General features: G+C 36.5%; 2 protein-coding genes and 1 pseudogene across 2 annotated transcripts; all 3 read right to left on the bottom strand.

Annotated features, from left to right (window-relative positions):
• Nucleotides 1–659: 659 nt before the first annotated feature.
• On the bottom strand, nt 660–4,966 carry LOC113282074 (phosphomethylethanolamine N-methyltransferase-like). Its single transcript, XM_026531006.1, has 12 exons — nt 4,679–4,966; nt 4,445–4,560; nt 3,342–3,479; nt 3,108–3,245; nt 2,645–2,788; nt 2,350–2,460; nt 2,086–2,227; nt 1,693–1,973; nt 1,373–1,534; nt 1,235–1,288; nt 1,072–1,146; nt 660–968 (listed from the first exon to the last, which is right to left on the bottom strand). Exons 1-12 carry the CDS (start codon nt 4,689–4,691, stop codon nt 870–872), a joined length of 1,473 nt encoding a protein of 490 aa, XP_026386791.1. The 5' UTR covers nt 4,692–4,966; the 3' UTR covers nt 660–869.
• A 10,385-nt stretch (nt 4,967–15,351) lies between these two features.
• Nucleotides 15,352–15,855, bottom strand: LOC113279247. Its single transcript, XM_026527948.1, has one exon. It carries the CDS (start codon nt 15,853–15,855, stop codon nt 15,352–15,354), a length of 504 nt encoding a protein of 167 aa, XP_026383733.1.
• A 1,897-nt stretch (nt 15,856–17,752) lies between these two features.
• LOC113277599 lies at nt 17,753–19,646 on the bottom strand (annotated as a pseudogene).
• Nucleotides 19,647–19,927: the final 281 nt, after the last annotated feature.

Below are 19,927 nucleotides of genomic sequence, written 5' to 3'. Positions count from 1 at the left end.
ATGTGGAGCAGTACCCCTCAGAGCAAGAGTTATGGGGGTTGAGAGTCTCTTTCAAAATGAAAGAGTTGATCAAATTTGATCAAATTAGGTCATATTATGGGTAGAGGGAAACCCCTTTCACCCCAAACTCAATCAGCTTCTCGTTCAAGTGACAGAGTGTATGAAAGTCTTCCTTATACGGCTACTTGTTCACCGTTTAAATGAATAATACGGGAGACAGTTAACCGTTAACTGGATATAGGAAATAAAACCGCACATAACTGCCCGTTCAAGAGAAAACTAGGGTTTGTTTTTGTTTGTTCCGAAAAATCAGTCTTATTTATCGGTCCCTCAAACATCAGTTTAGTTATCTTCTTGACGTGGCAGAATCTAACAACGTACAATAGTGGCATCAGCTCATCGTGTCCATCTGTTTTTATATACTAAAATATAAAAGACAAGTGCTTTTGTTCGTATAGTGTCATACCTTCTCTATCCCATAGTGGGATTTGCAGTCTATCACCTAGCCCTCATTCGTTTCGAAAGGGAGAGTGCTTTAGCCCTTGCTCTCAGACCTCTCACACTTTGTGATAAGCTTAACATGCCAAAGTTATGCCAATTCCGTGTAGAGTTCGTGTTCAACTTGCCCCTCACACTCAGGTAAGATGCTCAATGGATGAGTGAAAAGTTCAATTTGATAACTTACTTTTATATTTAAATAAAAGAAAACATTCATGGAAGAGTCCATGTTTATTAATTTTAATAACACAGCAGTTCAGTACACATTCAAAGACGAGCAAGACCAATACTGGCCATTTCATCACTTAATTATGATAAAAGCTACTACAAGACATACATAGCACACCAGATAAAATAGCTATATTAGCGAATCACTTCTTTTTGGCAATGAACAGACCCCACCTCTGCTCACCCGCTGCAGTCCTAACAAGCTTTGCGTTCCAGCCACCTACAATGTCATTGTAGTCTTCCTGAAAATCGTTCAAATAAACAGATAAACGAAATGAGTAACCCGATCAAAAATTTGAACACAGTACACCATATACACTAAAACTGGGTAGAGGAAAGCAATACCTCAGAAAAGTCGGCAACAAACTCCTCTTTGTCCTTCTCAACAGCATTCAATTCTCTTTGAAGAACTTTAGTGAACTGGAAAAAGAAATTGTTTGTGAACTTCAGAAGCAAAATAAGCATGGTGTAGAAGACAAGACTGAAATGATGTGGTTAAATTGTAAACCTGGTCAGTTCGATCTTCGGCAATTACATCAACAAATCCAGCATCTTTAAGCATCTGCGGTGACAAGCCAACGTAAATAAAAGCAGACTAGAAACCAAATAGGTGAATCAGAAGGGGTTAAGCTCAGCTGAAAGTTACCTGACCATATGCCTCCACGTCGTGCAAGTCATATCCTCTCTGCTTAATATATTCTGCGAATTCAGCTGATGGAGGTCCGGGACTCTTGCAGTAATCACTGATAAGAACTTTACCTCCTGGTTTCAGCCACTTGAAAAAGGTCCTAAACAAGGCTGGTTTGTCCTGGAAAAATCAATATATTTGACAATTTAGGATTAATAACATTTGAACGGTGAGAGGAAATTTGACATGTACAACCAATTTCACAAACTTTAAACCCATATTTCAGGAGGCATATTAAGATCCATGAAACTCAAGATGTTGAAATCTGTAGAGTTTACCTGAATGTGGAGAATCGTGTCACGGCTGTAGATCACATCGAAAGTTTCATCTGGGTATGTCTTTTTGGTACAGTCAGCAACCTCAAATTCAACTGAGCATTTACGCCCAATTGCACGCTCTAGAGCAAAAGAAACCATGTTGACAGAGAGATCAATGCCGACAACCTCAGCATCGAAGTTTTCGGCCATGTAAAAATCACCTCCCCCAATTCCACATCCTACGTCAAGGACTTTTTGTCCTGGCTTAAGTTCCAGCTTTTCAACAAATTCCTTTGTTGTCTCTGCTCAAAAACAAAGCTAACTCAGTAATGATCGGAAGATGAGTGAAACATAAGGATCTAAAGAAGACTTTTATAGGAACAACACAAAAAATGCATTCAGTGTTATGCATACCAATCCCTCCTGTGCTCACATAACCGTTTCCGAAAACACGTTCGTAGCGCAATATGCCATTACATCTGTACTGCACATTATCCAAGAAACGCTGGAAATCCTTGTCTTTATCCGAACCAACTTTCTGGAATAGCCAGCAAATCTGCATAAGGATTACGTGAGAGCTTATTAGCACCACTTTAGTTAGCAAACCTGTCGATAGTCGGGTACTTCAAACTTCAAAGGGAGATACATTACAATTGATATTAGTATGTAAAATTTTACCTGATTTTGATTCTTCTTGCTTCTGACATAAGCTCCAATGCACTTGCAGCTTAAAAGAGAAAGTTCAAAAGAATCCCCAGATTCCTCATGCATCTGGCAATCCTTAAAGATCTGCAACACATCTCCAATCAGAACAAGAAGATTAGAATATAATAAACGGGGAAAGAAGAAATCCCTCTTATCTAGGCATCAAAATATACAGATGGTGATCCTAATATATGTCTATGAGAAGCTTCGGGAAAGTTTGCACACCATGGGTTAATAAAAATATAGAGAAAAGTGATTGAAAATACACCTTTGTGTAAAATCTAGGTTCACGGTAATGGGTCGGATTGTTTTTTCTCTTGCAATCTCCAGATTGATGAAAGCACGACTCCCTGAAGAAAATATGGCCACCAACCTTTAACCATTTGACCATCCTTTCAACTAACTTCTCGACCTGCATTCGTGAAAATAAATTATGAATAAAACCAAAAGGCAAAGGAAGAAGTCCAAACACAGCGTAAGTCAAGCTGTGTTTATAATATAGCATGCAATTCCATTTACTAAATTTTTCTCATATACAATCAGAAATGAGTGCTGAACATCATCAATAGATTACATATCTAGATTTATCCGTACTTCAAACATTTGAAACAGAGAACCCTAGCGGATGAACTACTCTGGGTATATGCATTAAAGACAACCATTAGCAGTGTAGATATTTACATCTAGAAATAGAGTGTGCAGCAGGACGAAGTTGAGAAAAAGCTGATTACCTCACTATCAGAGAGATACATTAAAAGCCAGTTTGAGAATATAAGATCGACGGATCCTGGAGAGATTTGCAGCTCAGGAGATGTTACATCAGCGCACATAAACTTGACATTCTTGTAGTGACCGTTGATGGCTTCATTCTGCAAAGTTTTCAAGAGATTCAGATTTCTAAATAATGCTTTATAAATACTTGTTGACTTCTACAATCATAGACCAACAATAAAGCAGTGACTTGCCTTCTTGATAACATTCTCAATGAAGTCCAGCGCTATCACTTGACCAGCCTCCTTAGCCAACTCACCCGTGAAGCGACCAATACCTGCACCTAGCTCCAACACAGATTTTCCTTTGAAATCTGGGAGCAGAGAGAGTACCTAGCAAATTAAAAATATCCATTGAACTTAGAGATAAACAAAATCGACTACAGTTGAACTGTGTGACAGATATCTAAGGGCAGTGGATGTCAAAAACACACCCAAGGTCGACTGATCAGCGATCACTATCAAGGTAAAGAACACAGTGGCATAATATTGAAAATGGAGGAGCTACAACCAACAAATCCTCCAGTCAACATAGCAAAATTGTTAGCTTGATTAATCATACAAATTATTCGTAAGTCCAAATGTATCCAATCTAAACCATGATCCATATAAGGGACATACTGGTGAATCAGGGCTCAATCCACAATCCGTGTTATGATATGATGATCCAGGTCATAATTGATCCAAATAATGGTCTGGCCAATATATCAAAGGTATGTATCCTTGTAGACTTAGTTTCCGGAGGGAAAAAAATCTCAATCCAAGTATAATGTCCTTGTAACATCCACAAATTATCTACTTGGTAAATAAAAATAGCTTAAAAAGTCACTGAAGAATATATTCCTGTATTTTTCAGACCAAATTAGGCGGCATCCAGTATTTGTTTAAAAAGGTCAATCCACTAATATGGATTACCTTTCTACTTAAACACAACCAATCACCAATATATCAACCCATCATAAATTCGTCCAGAAAAAAAAAAATCAAAATACGCAAAGAAATTGACTGCTTCAAATCTCACAGAAAAAGAAAGACAGTAACAAAAGACCACTAATCACATCTATCCAACAAAAAAAATAAAAGAAAAGTAGAAAACAAGTGATGGTTTTCAAAAGAAGCGGCAATTTATACCAAAAAAAAAAAAATGAACTGTGGAAAATAAAAAATGATACTAAGTGCATAGAAAAGGATTGCAAAAGGAGCTCATCTCATAAATTTAAGCAAGATTTCCCAGGATTTTTTTTTAAACCAATCACATTAACACAGTAATCAATTGAGCAACAAAGAGAGATAATTACTTCAGGTCTCTCTTCCTTATCAAGATCAGAAGCTTTAGAATCAAGCATCATAGCTTCAACTGTTAAATCAACAGAATGCTCGATCCAGTAACTCTTCTGAATTTCACGTTCATCACCTATTAATTAAGATCAATCAAGAAATTAAAATCTCATTTCCAAACAAATAAATCAGAATTTAAATCATTTTTTTCATAATTGAACTAGTAAATAAACTCAAGCAAGTCAGATCTTTACCATGAGCCTCCATTATCGTTTGATTGATTGTTCAGAAAGAAATGTAATCGACAACAGGAACAACAGATGAGGAAATGGAATGAATAGAAAAGGGTTTTGTTAAGTTTTTTGGGGTTTTTTGGTGAAGCAAAACTAAGAACCCTCAACAGCAATGCGAGATCTTGAAAAGCTCCTTGATCTTCGGTTGAATGCTCGACCTTTCTGATGCATTACCGCTTCACAACGGATTCTTCTTTCAGTGTCTCTCTGGGTTGCTATTCTTATTCACTTTGAGATTCAAGTCTGATATTCTGAATCTTAAGTAGGGTCTCACGAATAAAGGAACCGGTCACTGCTATCACTTGAACGAATGATATTATGCCAAGTGGATTTTGTTTGTAAATGAAACCGTCCTCATTTTCCGGTAGACGGGTGGTACTAGTTTTGGATTTTTTTGACGTCTTATCATTTCATATACAGCGTGTACTCGGCTCTGTAACAAATATCAGCTAATAATGGATCACCGAATTCACATGTGAATATCGCATACCCGATTTCCATACCCAAACAGAAGCTTTTTTGTTTTAGGTAGCTGTCGACTCTCTTTTTTGAGTTCCTTCAAAAATAGTCCTGAATTTTCTGTTTCTCTGTTTTCATCTTGTGATCCATAAAGAATTTGAACTAAGAGGAGTTCTTATGGAATGAACAAAGTCCAAGTTTGTTCATTTTGCTCTCATTATGGAATGAACAAACATGAAAAATGAACGTTCAAATCAACAAATTTGTTGGATGAACGGACGCGCGTCGGATAGAAGAGCGGGCGTCGGTGCCACAAACGCGAGCGTTGGAAGAACCAACGCGCGACCATGTCAAAAACGCCAGCGACATTTCCATTGACACACGCGACTCTTGGATTATCGCCAATTACAATCCGTGAATACTTTACTACTTTTTAATCTTATTTTATCCCACTTTATCCTATTTTATCTCACTTCATCCTATTTTATCCTAGTTTAATTGGGAGCCATGGAATTTTGTTTGCCCCCCAAAATTTTCAGGGGTGTAAATATCACAATATGAATATACTATTTTACCCTTCACTAATTGAAAATCAGTTTCACTAATTAACTACCCTAATTAAGGCCCCTAATCTATATACCCTAACTAAATCAAAGAGAAAATCAGTTTCTCTTTTCATCTTCATCTTCCTCTCCTCCCTTTCTCTTCTCCACCTCCACCATTAACGACTCCACCTCCACCGAGGAAAATTCTTCGAACCGATTCATCGCGTAATCGTCGATGATAAAACTTTAATCGACGATTAACTTCTTCTACAAATATGGCTAAAACAAAGCAAACCGCTCGCAAAGCACTTCAAATTCCTAATCTTGTAGATACGGTGAATGCAAAGGTGTACGGGCGAAGAGCTCCTGAAGCAAGCAAATCGAAACCCAAAAAGGGAATGGCTCCAATTAGAGGGTACGTGAACTTAAACCCACCTCTATTCGATGTTTTGGTTGTTTTTTGATTATGTAATCGAGATTGGTAACTGAAAAATAGAAGTTATAGAGTGAGAGTCGTTAGTATCGAAGAAATAATACCCTAACGACTCTTACATTGTATGTTTTTTCTATGAAAAATCGTTAACCTGTTAGTGTAAATATGACGACCCTTGTTCTGCTACTTCGACCTTTTGTGCCCTAGAATAGAGTCGTCGCCATATTAGGTTGAAGATGACGACTGTAGTTTGACGACCCCAAATTAGTGCGTAACGACTCTAGGTTGAACTTGAACTGCCTTCTATTGGACATACATGATTATTTTGTCACAAAGAATAATGAGAGGAAAGCAGTCTTAAAGTATAAAGACTCGCCTTGTGGCGCGAGGTTTCTCACAAAGCCCTGGAATTGTTCTCTTGTAATGAACTTTATAGTGTTCCGCTACTTAGTTAGCTTGGTAATTTCAAAAGGACTTGAAATGCAGCATATGTATGTGGTTGTTACGTATCTCTGAAAGAATCAAGAGATAGAAGATATTTAAAAAAGTACTTGATAGCCTTTTGTTGCGAAAATTAAGTGAGTCTAAAACACAGAGTGCGTTTACAGTTAGATATAACGCTCACTTATAGATTGAAGTAATCAGGCGGATGTGGTATACCCGTATAAGTGACTATTTGATTTGGAGGGGATAAAAAAGTAAGTTATTTTTCCTTGCGTATTCACAAGAAAGTTCCTGATTTGGAATTGTAGCTATCTATGTCGATGGTACAGACATGATGGGTACTCTTGATGTAATAAGAGACCTTAAAAGCTATTTGAAATCCGAATTTGAGATGAAAAGTCTGGGGAAAGCTCGACCGAATACTGAGCTTGTGGTATATTATTCCACCAGTTTGCATATGTCTAAAGTTGTCAGGAAATTTAACAAAGACATGCATCCTGATAGCACTCCCATGATTAGTCGAGGTTCAAATGTAAGTAAGAGACTATTTCGTCTAAAGGAAGATGACGAAGATGTGTTGGGATATGAAATTCCCGTATCTAAGTACAATAGACACATTTTTGTACTTAGTATAATAATGTACTCGATTAAGTTTTACATCCTCAGGGAACTTGTTAGATAGATATAGCTCAGCGCCAACGCAACGTCATTGGAATGGTATAGTGAATGTAATCATGTACTTAAAAGTAACCATTGACATAATTTTTTTTATCCCTACAAGGACATAAAAATGAATGCTAATGAAAGTGCAATCCAAAAGCTGTTGATTATGAAGGAACAATAATATCTTCTCCAACGAAAGTAATCAGGGGGAGATATAATAGACTATTTTCTAAGTCATTATCGATATTCAGTTTCAAAAACTACATGACTAAAGGAACTGTCTGGAACAACTCTGAAAGTAATTAGGGGGAGATGCCGACATCAGGGGGAGGATCCAAGGATATGATGTCGACATATTTTACTTCGAAATTGAAGTTGTGTTGTACTCTTTTTCCCTTCGATCGAGAATAGTTTTTCCCAAAGGGTTTTGTTACTCGACAAGGTTTTTAGCGAGACAACACTAAAAACATCAAGTATGTTGAACGTTGAAGACATAACGATCGCGTTGATATTACTGAAAATAACTTAATCAAAGAAATGAAACGCGATATTCTCTTAAGCAACGAAACTTCCAGAATCAACAACAGGGTCTTATAAACATTCAAGTCACCAAAGTAAAGTGTGATAGACTCCTTTTGACTGCATTAGACTAATGAAAATTGTCTGACATCAGGGGGAGCATCTAATGGTGTGTTGAACTATTTTCCTTCACCGAGGTTGCTTTTTCCCACATGGTTTTAATACTCGACAAGGTTTTTAATGATACAACAACAAACACCAGGAAGTAATTTGCTAACTAAGGCTATTGTCTTCCCCACAAGGATTTTCTGCCTTATGAGTTGTGAAGCAACTAATCAACTTCAACGGAGCAAAGTGATCATCTGCAACGGATCATCTTTACTTGCATCTGTCACGTTGTACTCTTTTCCCTTCGTCAAGGTTTTGTCCCACTGGGTTTTCCCTTGTCAAGGTTTTAATAGGCAACATATACGCATCCAACTATGTTCTAAGTTTTCTTAATATTGTACTCTTTCTTTAGTTCAGGTTTTGTCCCTCTGAATTCTTCTAAAGAAGTTTTAGCGAGGCAATTAACTTAGACATGTCGGTCTTTGAAGATCGTATTGCATGTGATGAACTACATGTGAAGTACGAGACAACATGTGAAGTACTACATGTGAAGAGTTGTAATAAGGCTTTGTCCCACTGGGTTTTTCCCTTGTCAAGGTTTTAATGAGGAAACTAATTTCAGCACAAGTCATCAAGGAGAGAACAACATTTGAAGAACTACATTTAAAGCACTATACGTGAAGTACTATGTATAAAACTTTGTTATTGAAACGCACAAGGGGGAGTGTTATAGGGCCTATGGCCCATGGATGTGCGGTCCATTAGATGAATAGGTCTTCCCTTTCATGTATATAAGAGAACATTATATGTATGTAATAGTTTGATGCCTCTTTATCAATATCAAGTTCTTCTCCTTCTCTATCTCTAACTTTTCCCTATTATTTCCACTGCAAAACGAATTTATTATTTTAGCACTAAGTGCCCGAATCGGGACTGGAAAATTTTATTATTTTAGCGAGACTATTATATTATCGAATATTATATTAAAAAGAGTTTTACTGTAGTTGGTGTTAAATTGGGCATATGAACTAAAACATCTTTAGTTGATTGCTCGATCAAATGTGCACCATTAATATTGTTTAATATTGTTCTGGGAAGCAATCTTACATTTCGTATTTACGTGTTTAGCACATGGTGTCACCTAACTGTATATATACATCGATTTTAATTCATAATAAAATACTTAAAACCTAGAACAGTTAATGTCTTACTGCAGATGAGACTGTATGCCCGTCGTCAGGGGGAGAAGGTAAGCCGAACAGGAATGACGTGAAATATATTATCTCTTGTCGACATTACAGTTGGGACAATTTTTATGTAGTTAAATTAAAACCCAAAAAATATCATGAGTAGAGTTGTCCTGAAAAATATGAAAAAATTATGAACCTGAAGTTTCAAGAAACAAAAATGAGATGATAATGTTTCTTCTATGATCAAAACCAAAATATCCCCAGAAGTTTGCATCACAACTCATCACCAGAAGTTGGCGTGAAAATGGTTGTTGGCACGACTTCCCGCCACCAGAAATTGGCATAAGTAATGTTAATAATTAAGGTTCTCCCACTTTAACTAGAGGGGACAAGTCAACACAAAATGACGGTGAAAATTATGTTGATTACCTAATAAGATATTTTCCTCATTAATCAGGGGAGGTAGGACGCCACGCGTTATGTCGGCAAACTTAAGGACTCTCCCTTCGGAGTAAAGGATATCAACCTCCAAAATGTTGAAGTAATAAAATGGCGGCAACTAAATCGGTTATCTGGATATATTTTCATCATGTTCGGAGAAAGTTGGGTTATCGCTAAAATTGGCATGAAACTATCTCATTTTGCTTTTCCAACACCAAGGTATTTGATGAAATTGAGGTGTTGGAGATTACTCATAATCTAAACATATAATTGCGGTAGTTCTTTTCATATATTATTTGTCACTTGATGGAGAATGCAAACATGAGAAGTTGTTTCGGCACGATAAATCATGCATCTAGCAGTGACCAAGCCGTGTGTTAAGACATGCTTAAGGCATGGAAAACTTCTTTATATATGCCTCATAAAAGAGTATCCAATCTCTTTATAATTCATATTTAATGCTCTTGAAGAAACTACATATAGTGGTCATTGGAGACTATCATATATTATCCACATTCTCTAAGTTTGTACCTCCTTATTAAAGATGGGGAAATGATAATGTCCTTGAAGCGGCGTTGATACCAGTAAATTGTGAAATGTTTGTTGAATGTGCATGCATTAGAGAAATGTGTGAGATCTATATGATTGTCGATTATCGATTTCTAACAATGGTTATATAACCCTCTGCATAGGAACGTCGACTCGTGATTGGTAATCATATAATCTAATTCCCTCAAACTAAGGTAGCGATTCGAATCTCTCGAAAAACCGCAAAAATTAGGATCCGACCCACACCATAAAATTATGATGCCAAAATGTTACAGGATGATGTTTTATATGAAGAGAATAACGAGTAATATAATAACTTTCGGTACGATTTCCTGTTTCGCAGAACCTAACTTGGGGTTCAGCAGGAAACCCCAAGTTAGGTTCTGCGAAACTAAAGTATTTTCCTACAGTCGAGGCACTATAGCATGGTGATCTCTGAAGAACTCAGATTGCATCTGGATATGGTGATTATATTTGAATTCATGAAGGATTCGAGTTTCTGAATCAGGTAGCCACCTAACCTTGTAAATTTTTCCAGACTTTAAATTTTTTCATAATCATCACTTTAAATAATAGACATTTGTGAACAATCCTTTGTGTATTAACGTTCTTGGTACAAGATCAAAATTTGGATGAACTGATAATATCATCTTTGACCTCTTGAAAAGCCTTTAATAATGCCAGAATCCACACTTGAACTATACTACGATATTTCGTTGAAATTGAAATATCTTCTTGAAATGCATGCTAGCATAAAACCTGTCTAGAGTATCTAATTTTTCATATGTGATCCCTTAGATTGGAAGGTGATCTACCTGTGTGAAATGACGAGGGTAGCGAGTACACCACACTCTTTTCGATATCAACCTATAAGTCTGATATCTTGTGTGATCGTCTATGGAAAAAGAAGTCGATACAATACAACAACATATAATCACTTGACAATAGTTAAGGTACAAGACCGATTTACTATAGGATCAATATCAAGTGCTTCGGATTTACGTACAATGTATCTACTTTTAACTATAACTAAAATAATAATTATAATTGTGGAAAGTAAAAGTAAAGACGCAATAAGATTTTGTTAACGAGGAAATCGCAAATGCAGAAAACTTCAGGACCTAGTTCAGTTTTGAGTGCCCTTAGAATTAAGCCGTTATATAAAGACACTACCAACTTTGTATAGTTGAGACCAAGTAAACTACCCCTAGCTACCTAGTTTTCTCAATATCCCTGCGCCTAAAACCAATCTGGCCAACACACGTGAATCCTAAGATAGAGTCCACTATCTTAAGTTGCTTCTTTCCGAAGACTTTAAGCACTCAACCCTTTCGACCGTCTTCCAAACAGTAAATGACTAATCTGTTTGGTAACCACTCTTCTTATCTCAGGAAATCAATCAGAGATATTTGTGTTGATCATGACAAAGGCTTTGCTATTTAAAATCAATCAAACTCCTTTGTCGGGTTTCAGATCTTCCAAGATCTGGAATAAACAAATTAATCAGATCAAGTCAAATAGAACTACCAAATTCGAATACCGAAGAGTACCGCCATTAGAATGGTGACCACCCAAAGGGGTACTGTGTATATAGTAGATGTGTCTAGGCCACCACTTTGTCGTAGAAGATAAACTAAGGAGACAAGCCTAATCCTGTTAATGGATTAACACTTACTAAGATTTGTATCATATTTATACGATACATGTACAAACATATGTCAAGTACATGCTCTCGCCCTTTGCATAAGTGAGCTATAAATAACATCATCCCATCTATTTATTTGTTATAATTGTATCAAAATGAAAAAAGAAAAAAAGCAATAGAAAGTGATTACAGTTCCCATGTGTCTCCTGCCATCTCTTTTTCTTGTTTTCTTTAAGCTATAATTTATATTAGGAAATTAATTACCTTAGTTGTACTTTATTTCTCTTGTTTTCTTTAATTTATGATTTATATTAGGAAATTAATTACCTCACATGTATTTGAATCATTTATATGAATCGATGGATTCGTAACAGTACAACAGTTATAATCAAGTTGCATAAAACCAAATCTAATTTGGTACATCATTCTGTAAAGAATGTTACTGGGTGTGTTCATTTGATTGGTTAAATAAATTGCGGATGATTCCACTATCACTTGTGATGCGAGTTTCGCCCTTCATATAACTTTTAAAATGAAATTAAGGGATGAGACTGGAATATTACGTGCATACTCGTTAAAAGGTATGAACAACATCATACTCCAAGATATCTTTGAGTGACGTCACTTACGTGGCGGATTTTCAAAATATGGATTTAAAATCTTCAACCCCACCAATTGATGACACTCATAACTTAGGTTCAATTTCAAGGCTTTCCTAGGAAAATTTGAATGAGATAAGTAGACATTGTCATGTCTATGTGGAAAACATGTCAAGAATTTACGACATGAAAAATCACCGAACAGACAAGAAAAGTATCTTGGAACTATTTGGAAACGACTACGTACAACGAATTTTAAAAAATCACGTTGCATGTTTGTGACATTAAGTTGTTCACAACTTGCTACAATGATCTCCTAAGCAAAACAGAAACCTGCTCGTCAAAGTTCATAAAAATTCCCAGTCGATTACCCATATTACGTCATTTTGGTCTAACAAGTCACTTTTTTTTTCTTTATCTTCAGTGATTTTGCTCATAATAAAAAATTAGCAGTTTGACAGTCTAGCTGATCACATTACAAGTGACGGCCCATGCAAATTTGATTTCAAGAGAGTATTAAACAACACTAAAGTGGCACAGTTAGAACATCTTTTAAGCGTTATTGGTAGCAATCCTCCTATAACAGATACCTTATCTAATACTAGACGCTGGTCACTTCAAAGCCCAGGTTGCTTTTCGGTTAAATCCTTGTATAAGACTTTTGTCTCAACTGAAGGTGTAGATAATTTTTCTGCATCAGTTCATATGGAAGACTGGAGTTCCACCAAAAGTTTGCTTCTTGGTTTGGTGTGTTATTCATAGTAAATTAAACTCTTTGGACATGTTATAACACAAAGGAATGGATGTCTATAGCTCTTGCATTCTGGATGGTGACAATCCTGAGTCGCAGGACCATCTCCTCCTTCACTGCAAGGTATCTTATAACATACAGATGGTTGTTACACCTGACAAGCATTGGGCTTGGGTGTTTCCGGAGACTGTGATGTCCTTGGATCATACATGGTTTCTAAAATACTCTATCACACACTGGAAAAGTGGTATGGGATCTTCTCCCTGCTGCAGTCAACTGGATTCTGTGGCGAGAGAGAAATTGTCGAATATTTGAGGACAAATATAGCTTCAAGACGGATTCAGACCTGGAAGTTGACGTAAAGTCTCTTGTGCTGTCCTGGGATAGTGCTTGTGGAAATAGGGTGCATTAAAAATTTTCGAATACTGTTAGCAATTGTCAGAATGTATTCTACTGAGTTTTAATTTTTCAGTTTGCTTTTCTACCTTTGGTAGACCTTTGTAAATTCTCCTCTCTTTAATAAAATTTTCTATTCTCACCAATTTTTTTTTGTCATTTATCAATTTCCTATTGTGCAAAAATTAGATTAGCTAACTTAGGAGATAGTATATGAAGGGGGAAATATCTAAAATAAGCATCTCAAAATTACAGTGATCGGCTCTTTGCAGACTATAGGGGTAAGTGGCGCGAAATTTAATTTTGGGTCTAAAAAAGAACAACGTATCTTCCGCCGTCTTCGGGTAAATAGTACTACCTAAACAAAAATACCATTATTCAAGTCATTAGAAACAAAAAGGAAAAAAAAAGAAAAAAAAAAAAGCAAATTTAAAATATCATTATTCAAGTTATTTGATGAGACAACGAACAAGTGATCCACTTGCAATTAACAATAACAAGAACCTACTGTAAGAGATAAATAGTACTACCTAAAGTATTAGTTCAATCTTTTCAATGCTTTTCTTAAAAATGTTTCTTTTTATAGTTCTAAAATTATAGTTTGCTAATTTACTTTATAACCGCATGCTTGTAATGATATATCCCATATTTTGATTTAGTGGGTCAAAGTTAACTCTTCTTTCATATTTTGATATACTCCTCCGATCTGGTTACTACCTGTCGCTGAGGCAGAACAGTAGCCATTTTAAGGCCCTTCGTTTAAAATAGTATAACCTTTTATTCACCAAAAAAAAAATATAAAGGAAAAATTGCATGACCATAAAAAGATTTCAACCACGAAAATGATAGTAGTTTTCTCCAAAATCTATCTTATATACTCTATTATGTGATTTAGAGGTTTACATCGGTTCAAGGATGGCTTAAATAAAGCAGGATAGCTCCAAAATATTGCTTGATATAGGAGTGTTATGTTCGTAAATGGATGGTCTTCAGTGTTTGCAATCTTCTTGATATTTATATGGTGCGTGTAACTATCAAATGTTTGTAAAAAAAACATTATTTTTCCTATATACCATCTCACATTGCCTAATTTCCATCTGAATCCTGAACCCTGAACCCGGAATCTATCACTATCGACATTTTTTGTGCTTAAAAAAAATCGTTTTCCTTTTTGTTTTTTCCCCCTAGTTGTTTATTGCCCCAACCACTTAATATCACAACTAAACCAATATCGATGTTAAATTTTTCATTACAATTACAAAGATCGTTTTCTTCTTTGTTAAAATCCATTGTTTACCTTCATTTTTTAAAAGGAGATACTATCAGTTTTTTAATTTGGCATATCTTTAGGCTAAAATGAAAAAATGAATTTTCCTTTTTTTTTTTAAACGGAGAGTGTATAACTTTATTCAAAATCTCTTAATAGTTAAATTTCTCATACTCGGAAAAATGATATTGAGGATGAACATTTTGCTCTTTTTTTTGGCCGGAGGACGAATGCGTTGTATTCTTTTTCGCCGGAAAATTTGAAACTTGTTTTTCATTAGCTTCCACTCCATTTGATAAACTCTCTTGTTTATTGATCACAACAAAAAAAGAAAAGAAAAAAGAATGTAGATTCTAAATCTAAAAGATTGGTTGATTATTTGGCGGATTAATTCAGAATTACCTTGGATAAAATTAGTAGGTTTCACCTCTACTGTAAAGAAGTAAGCTAATTACTTTCAGAATCTTAGTTTTCTTTCTTTGTTTGTTTATCTTACAATGAATTGGAATCTTAGTTTGAGTACGATTTTTTTTTTGGTGTGGTGGATAGAATATGCGTCGTCACTTTTTTTTTTGAAAGAAAAACAGGAAAGAATTTCATTAAGCTCAAAAGTCGACCAAAGGCATTACATCACTATTCTTTCACTTCCTAATCTAGACTCGACACACTGAGGGAGCTCAGAAATCCATTTCCTAGTACAATTATTGTTTCTGGCAAACTTAGCAAGTAGATCAGCTACTTGGTTACACTTCCTATTTCTAAAACAAACTTGGACATTCCCTAGACACTTAACTAGATGTTGACAATCTCTGATAATATTGGCATCCTCGCATCTTGTAGTAATTTGAGGCCCCTTGACACTTTCCATGACTTCTTTGTTGTCTCCTTCCACTATGACCTGCTGAATCTGCAACTGAACAATCCACTGAAGAGCTTGGGCGACATCTCTGGCTCTTTCTACCAGCGTCCAGGCTTCCACCATCCTCCCTGTAAAATCTCTTATGATTAGAGCAATACCAACAATATTATGATTAGGTAAAATAGAAGCATCAATGTTGATTTTTAATTTTCCTCTAGGAGGGGGACACCATCTATTATTGTCTCTACTAGCGTCATTTCTGCCTATCATGCTTCTGTGAACTTGAATTATACTTTCTGACTGATTTATGTGGATTTTATTCTCAGTGCAGTAAGTTAAAATCATGTATTTTAGACTTGAGCTGGGACATCTACTGTTATTAAAAATGAGCTCACATCTGTATTTCCAGATGAACCACATAGTACCGATAATTAGATTAACCGTCGTTTTCCTTCTGAATCTCTTCATACCACCACGTCGTCACACACCACGTGAATCTCTTCATAATACTAATATCGTGGTTGGGCATCCGGTTGTTGTAAAATGTTGTTTCTGTTTTCGTTGCAATCATCAAAAAGTTTGGCGAGTCGGTACAGCTGACAAATTAAATAATGCCCTCAGATCCCACATGAATCAGTGCGGAGTAAACGACATATTTATTGATCCGAGATCCACTATGGTCGTGGATCTCAATGTTTTCTTTTACTCGTGTGCCACAGACAGTTCCACTGTATAATAGTAGTACTGTATTATTGTAGTCCTAGCCTCTCGTGCAGTGCATTAAACAAATCATTTCGCCGGGAGGGGTTGGGAAAACCATGTTGGCCCTTGTGAAATACGTGGTGGCCCCTGTGAAACCAAGGAACTTGGCCGTCGACTTCGACTCTTCTTATTTTGAAATGGTGTTGGACACTTGTATGATCAGCAGATTCAGCACTCGATTGAGCCCCCCACACTTCATGCGTCTTTATCATTCCTTTTTACCATTGGGGTTACTCATCCATTATCTATCGCTTTACACATCAAATTGTTAGGAAAAATACACTCCGGTTGCAGGTTAAGAGGCTCCACTGGGGTATACTCTTAAGAACAGACTCATGGCCTCCTATGGATGGAGGTTTGACTAAATTAAGGCCTACTTGATAACCCCTACGTCGATTAAGTGAACTTCAATACTAAAAGGTTGGGGCCAAGAAGTTCAAGTTTACCAAAAGAAGAGAAAGAAAAAAAAACGACCTTGATAGTTGATAATTTGATATTATAGTTGTTGGCTTCTACTTTAGTATGTTCATAAGTAGGTTTCTCAATCGACTTAAAAAATGCAATAGGCCTCAATATCTCATGATAATCCATCCACCAAAACACGATTCTATAATTGTCTTAGGGTACGGACTGATAGCCACACATTAGCGTCAACTCTTCAGTGGCCGAATAGCCAAAGCCACTGATCCCGCCGACTTTAAGCAAATCAATCATGACCCATAATAGTTGACAAAATTTGGCCATGGCCACCACGAATTATTTCCATAAGCAATAATTGAGGGCATCAAGACAAACAAACTGGTTCAATGCAACAAGTCTATTCAATTAATAACTTTTTGTGGATGTTATACGTATTGATGTATTAGTAGTAACGGTAATGCAATAAGTCGCCGTTCTGCGCGCCCTTGTGCGTACCAGACAAATCTGGTTCCACTTCATAACACAGTTCGAAAAATCATGCTACAAGCTGACTCATTTCACGAAGAGATTGTTGCGAGGTCTTTACACTCTCTCAGTGGCAAAATGGGCCCGTTTGGAGCTTATTACAGAACGCTCTATCGAGAGAGGAATAGAAGGACGTTTGAGAGCAAATCAAAACTGGAGGAGGATCGAACACTTACTGGAAAAATAAGTGCTCTAGCAATGTTAAAAGCCTAAAGGGTAGACGCTTGTCAGTCTCGTTATGAAGCAAATTTGAATCTCCTCGTTCCCAGCATTTCGTTATTGTAGTATATTCACGTTGGATTTGTCGATTCAGTGTAGAGTTCATGTTCCAACTTACACCTCACAGTACTAGTCAGATGAAATGCTGAAGGGATGAGTCGAACGTTCAATTCGCTCGAGATGGATGGTTCCACAATAACACAACAGAAAGCAAACCAAGGAGCGTTCCTCTGAGTTGAGATGTTTGATAACTCACAGTTATAAGTGAAAAAAAGAAGAGCATTCATGGAAGAGTCCACGTTTATTACATTCAATTACAAAGCAAGTTCATTACCAATTCCACTAGTAGTAAGACCAATACTGGTCATTTCATCATCTTACGACCAAACCTACTGGCAAAAAACTTCGAGCACGCCAGATAGAAATGTAGCCATCTTGGTGAATCATTTCTTCTTGGCGAAAAACAGACCCCACCTCTGCTCACCCGATGCAGTCCTAACAAGCTTTGACTTCCAGCCGCCTACTATGTCATTGTAGTCCGCCTGAAAGATCATTCAAATCACGGACAAGCAAAATGAGTAATTCGGATTTCTGACTAAAATTTGTGCACAAAAATACACTAAAAATGGGTAAAGGTAAAGCACCTCAGAAAAGTCAGCAATAAACTTCTCTTTGTCCTTCTCAACAGCATCCAGTTCTCTTTGAAGAACTTTCATGAACTGGAAAAGAAATTGTTTGTAAGCTTCAGAAGCAAAATAAGGCATGGAGAAGCAAACAAGACTAAGATGATGCGGTTAAATTGTAAAACCTGCTCAGTTCGATCTTCCGCAATTACATCAACAAATCCAGCATCTGTAAGCATCTGTGGTAAACAAGCCAACGTAAACAAAAGCGACTAGAAACCAAATAGGTGAATCCGAAGGGGTTAAATTCAGCTGAAAGTTACCTGACCATATGCTTCCACATCATGCAAGTCATATCCTCTCTGCTTAATATACTCCCGAAGTCAGCTGATGGAGGTCCAGCACTCTTGCAATAATCACTGATAAGAACTTTACCTCCTGGTTTCAACCACTTGAAAAAGTTCCTAAACAAGGCTGGTTTGTCCTGGAAAAAAACAATACATCAAATGAATTTTAACATTTTTCATAAAACCCAAAATCATGTTCTGCAGGCATTTCTAGATCAATGAAACCCAAGATGTTGAAATCTGGTAGAGTTTACCTGAATGTGGAGAATGGTGTTACGGCTGTAGATCACATCAAAAGTTTCATCTGGGTATGTCTTTTTGGTACAATCAGCAATCTCGAATTCGACTGAGCATTTACGCCCGATTGCACGCTCTAGAGCAAAAGAAACCATATTGACAGAGAGATCGATGCCAACAACCTCAGCGCCAAAGTCTTCAGCCATGTAAAAATCGCCTCCCCCAATTCCACATCCTACATCAAGGACTTTTTGTCCTGGTTTAAGTTCAAGCTTTTCAACAAATTCCTTTGTTGTCTCTGCTCAAAAACAAAGCTAACTCAGTAATAATCAGCAAATGAGTGAAACAATAACGATCTAATAACGATGAAGATTCAGTGTTGTGCATACCAAATCCTCCTGTGCTCACATAACCTTCTCCGAAAACACGTTCATAGCGTAATATCCCAGTACATTTGTACTGCACATTATCCAAGAATTGTTGGAATTCCTTATCAACATCTGAAGCTTCAACAGAATGCTCGATCGAACCATGCTTTTGAATTTCTCGTTCATCACCTATTGATTAAAATCAATCAAAACATAAAAATCCCATTTCAAACAAATAAAATTATATCCTTTGGTTTCACAATTGAACTGGTAAATTGAAATTATGCAAACCAGAGCTTTACCATCAGCATCCATTGATTGTTTAGACTTTAGAAAGAAATGTAACTGGAGAGAGTGATGGGAAGAGCAAAGAACAGAGAAGCAAACTAAGAACCCTCAAATGCAATGCGAGATCTTGAAAAACTCCTTGATCTTCGATTATATGCTCGGCCTTTATGATGCATCACCGTTTAACTGATTCTCCCAGTGTCTCTGGCTTACTTTTATTATTTAATTTTGTAAGCATGAAAAACGATTCGAATATACTAAAGAGTTGTTATCCGGGATGCAAGTTGGTAACATGGTTGGGTGAGATAAAAATAAGTTCAAGGCAAAGCAGCTCTGGCAAGTAAGGCTCACATCTATTAGTTCGGGTGCTTGTGAATTCATGTCTCGGTTCATTTACTCGTCCAACCATGTTAGAGTACAAGCTAATTTGCAAACTAATTGCGACCTAGCTGAGGTAACTCCTAAAAGATTCTATCACATGTAAAATTACAACTAGTAAGCTAAAGCTGCTTACTTTTATTTATTTATTTTTATGACTTGGAATCTTAGTTTG

This window comes from Papaver somniferum, chromosome 5 (assembly GCF_003573695.1).
Source record: "Papaver somniferum cultivar HN1 chromosome 5, ASM357369v1, whole genome shotgun sequence".
Lineage (NCBI taxonomy): Eukaryota > Viridiplantae > Streptophyta > Magnoliopsida > Ranunculales > Papaveraceae > Papaver > Papaver somniferum.
The sequence above is the reverse complement of the archived record's forward strand: the minus strand, read 5'-3'. Positions and strand labels throughout refer to the sequence as shown.

Excerpts from the sequence above, each read along its gene's own strand:
- LOC113282074 (XM_026531006.1), bottom strand. Across the intron at positions 2,789-3,107 it reads TGTATCTCTCTGATAGTGAG|GTCGAGAAGTTAGTTGAAAG; the intron begins GTAATCAGCTTT and ends TCACGAATGCAG. Across the intron at positions 2,228-2,349 it reads GCAAGAAGAATCAAAATCAG|ATTTGCTGGCTATTCCAGAA; the intron begins GTAAAATTTTAC and ends ATCCTTATGCAG.
- LOC113279247 (XM_026527948.1), bottom strand. The coding sequence starts at position 15,855 with ATGATAGGCAGAAATGACGCTAGTAGAGACAATAATAGATGGTGTCCC.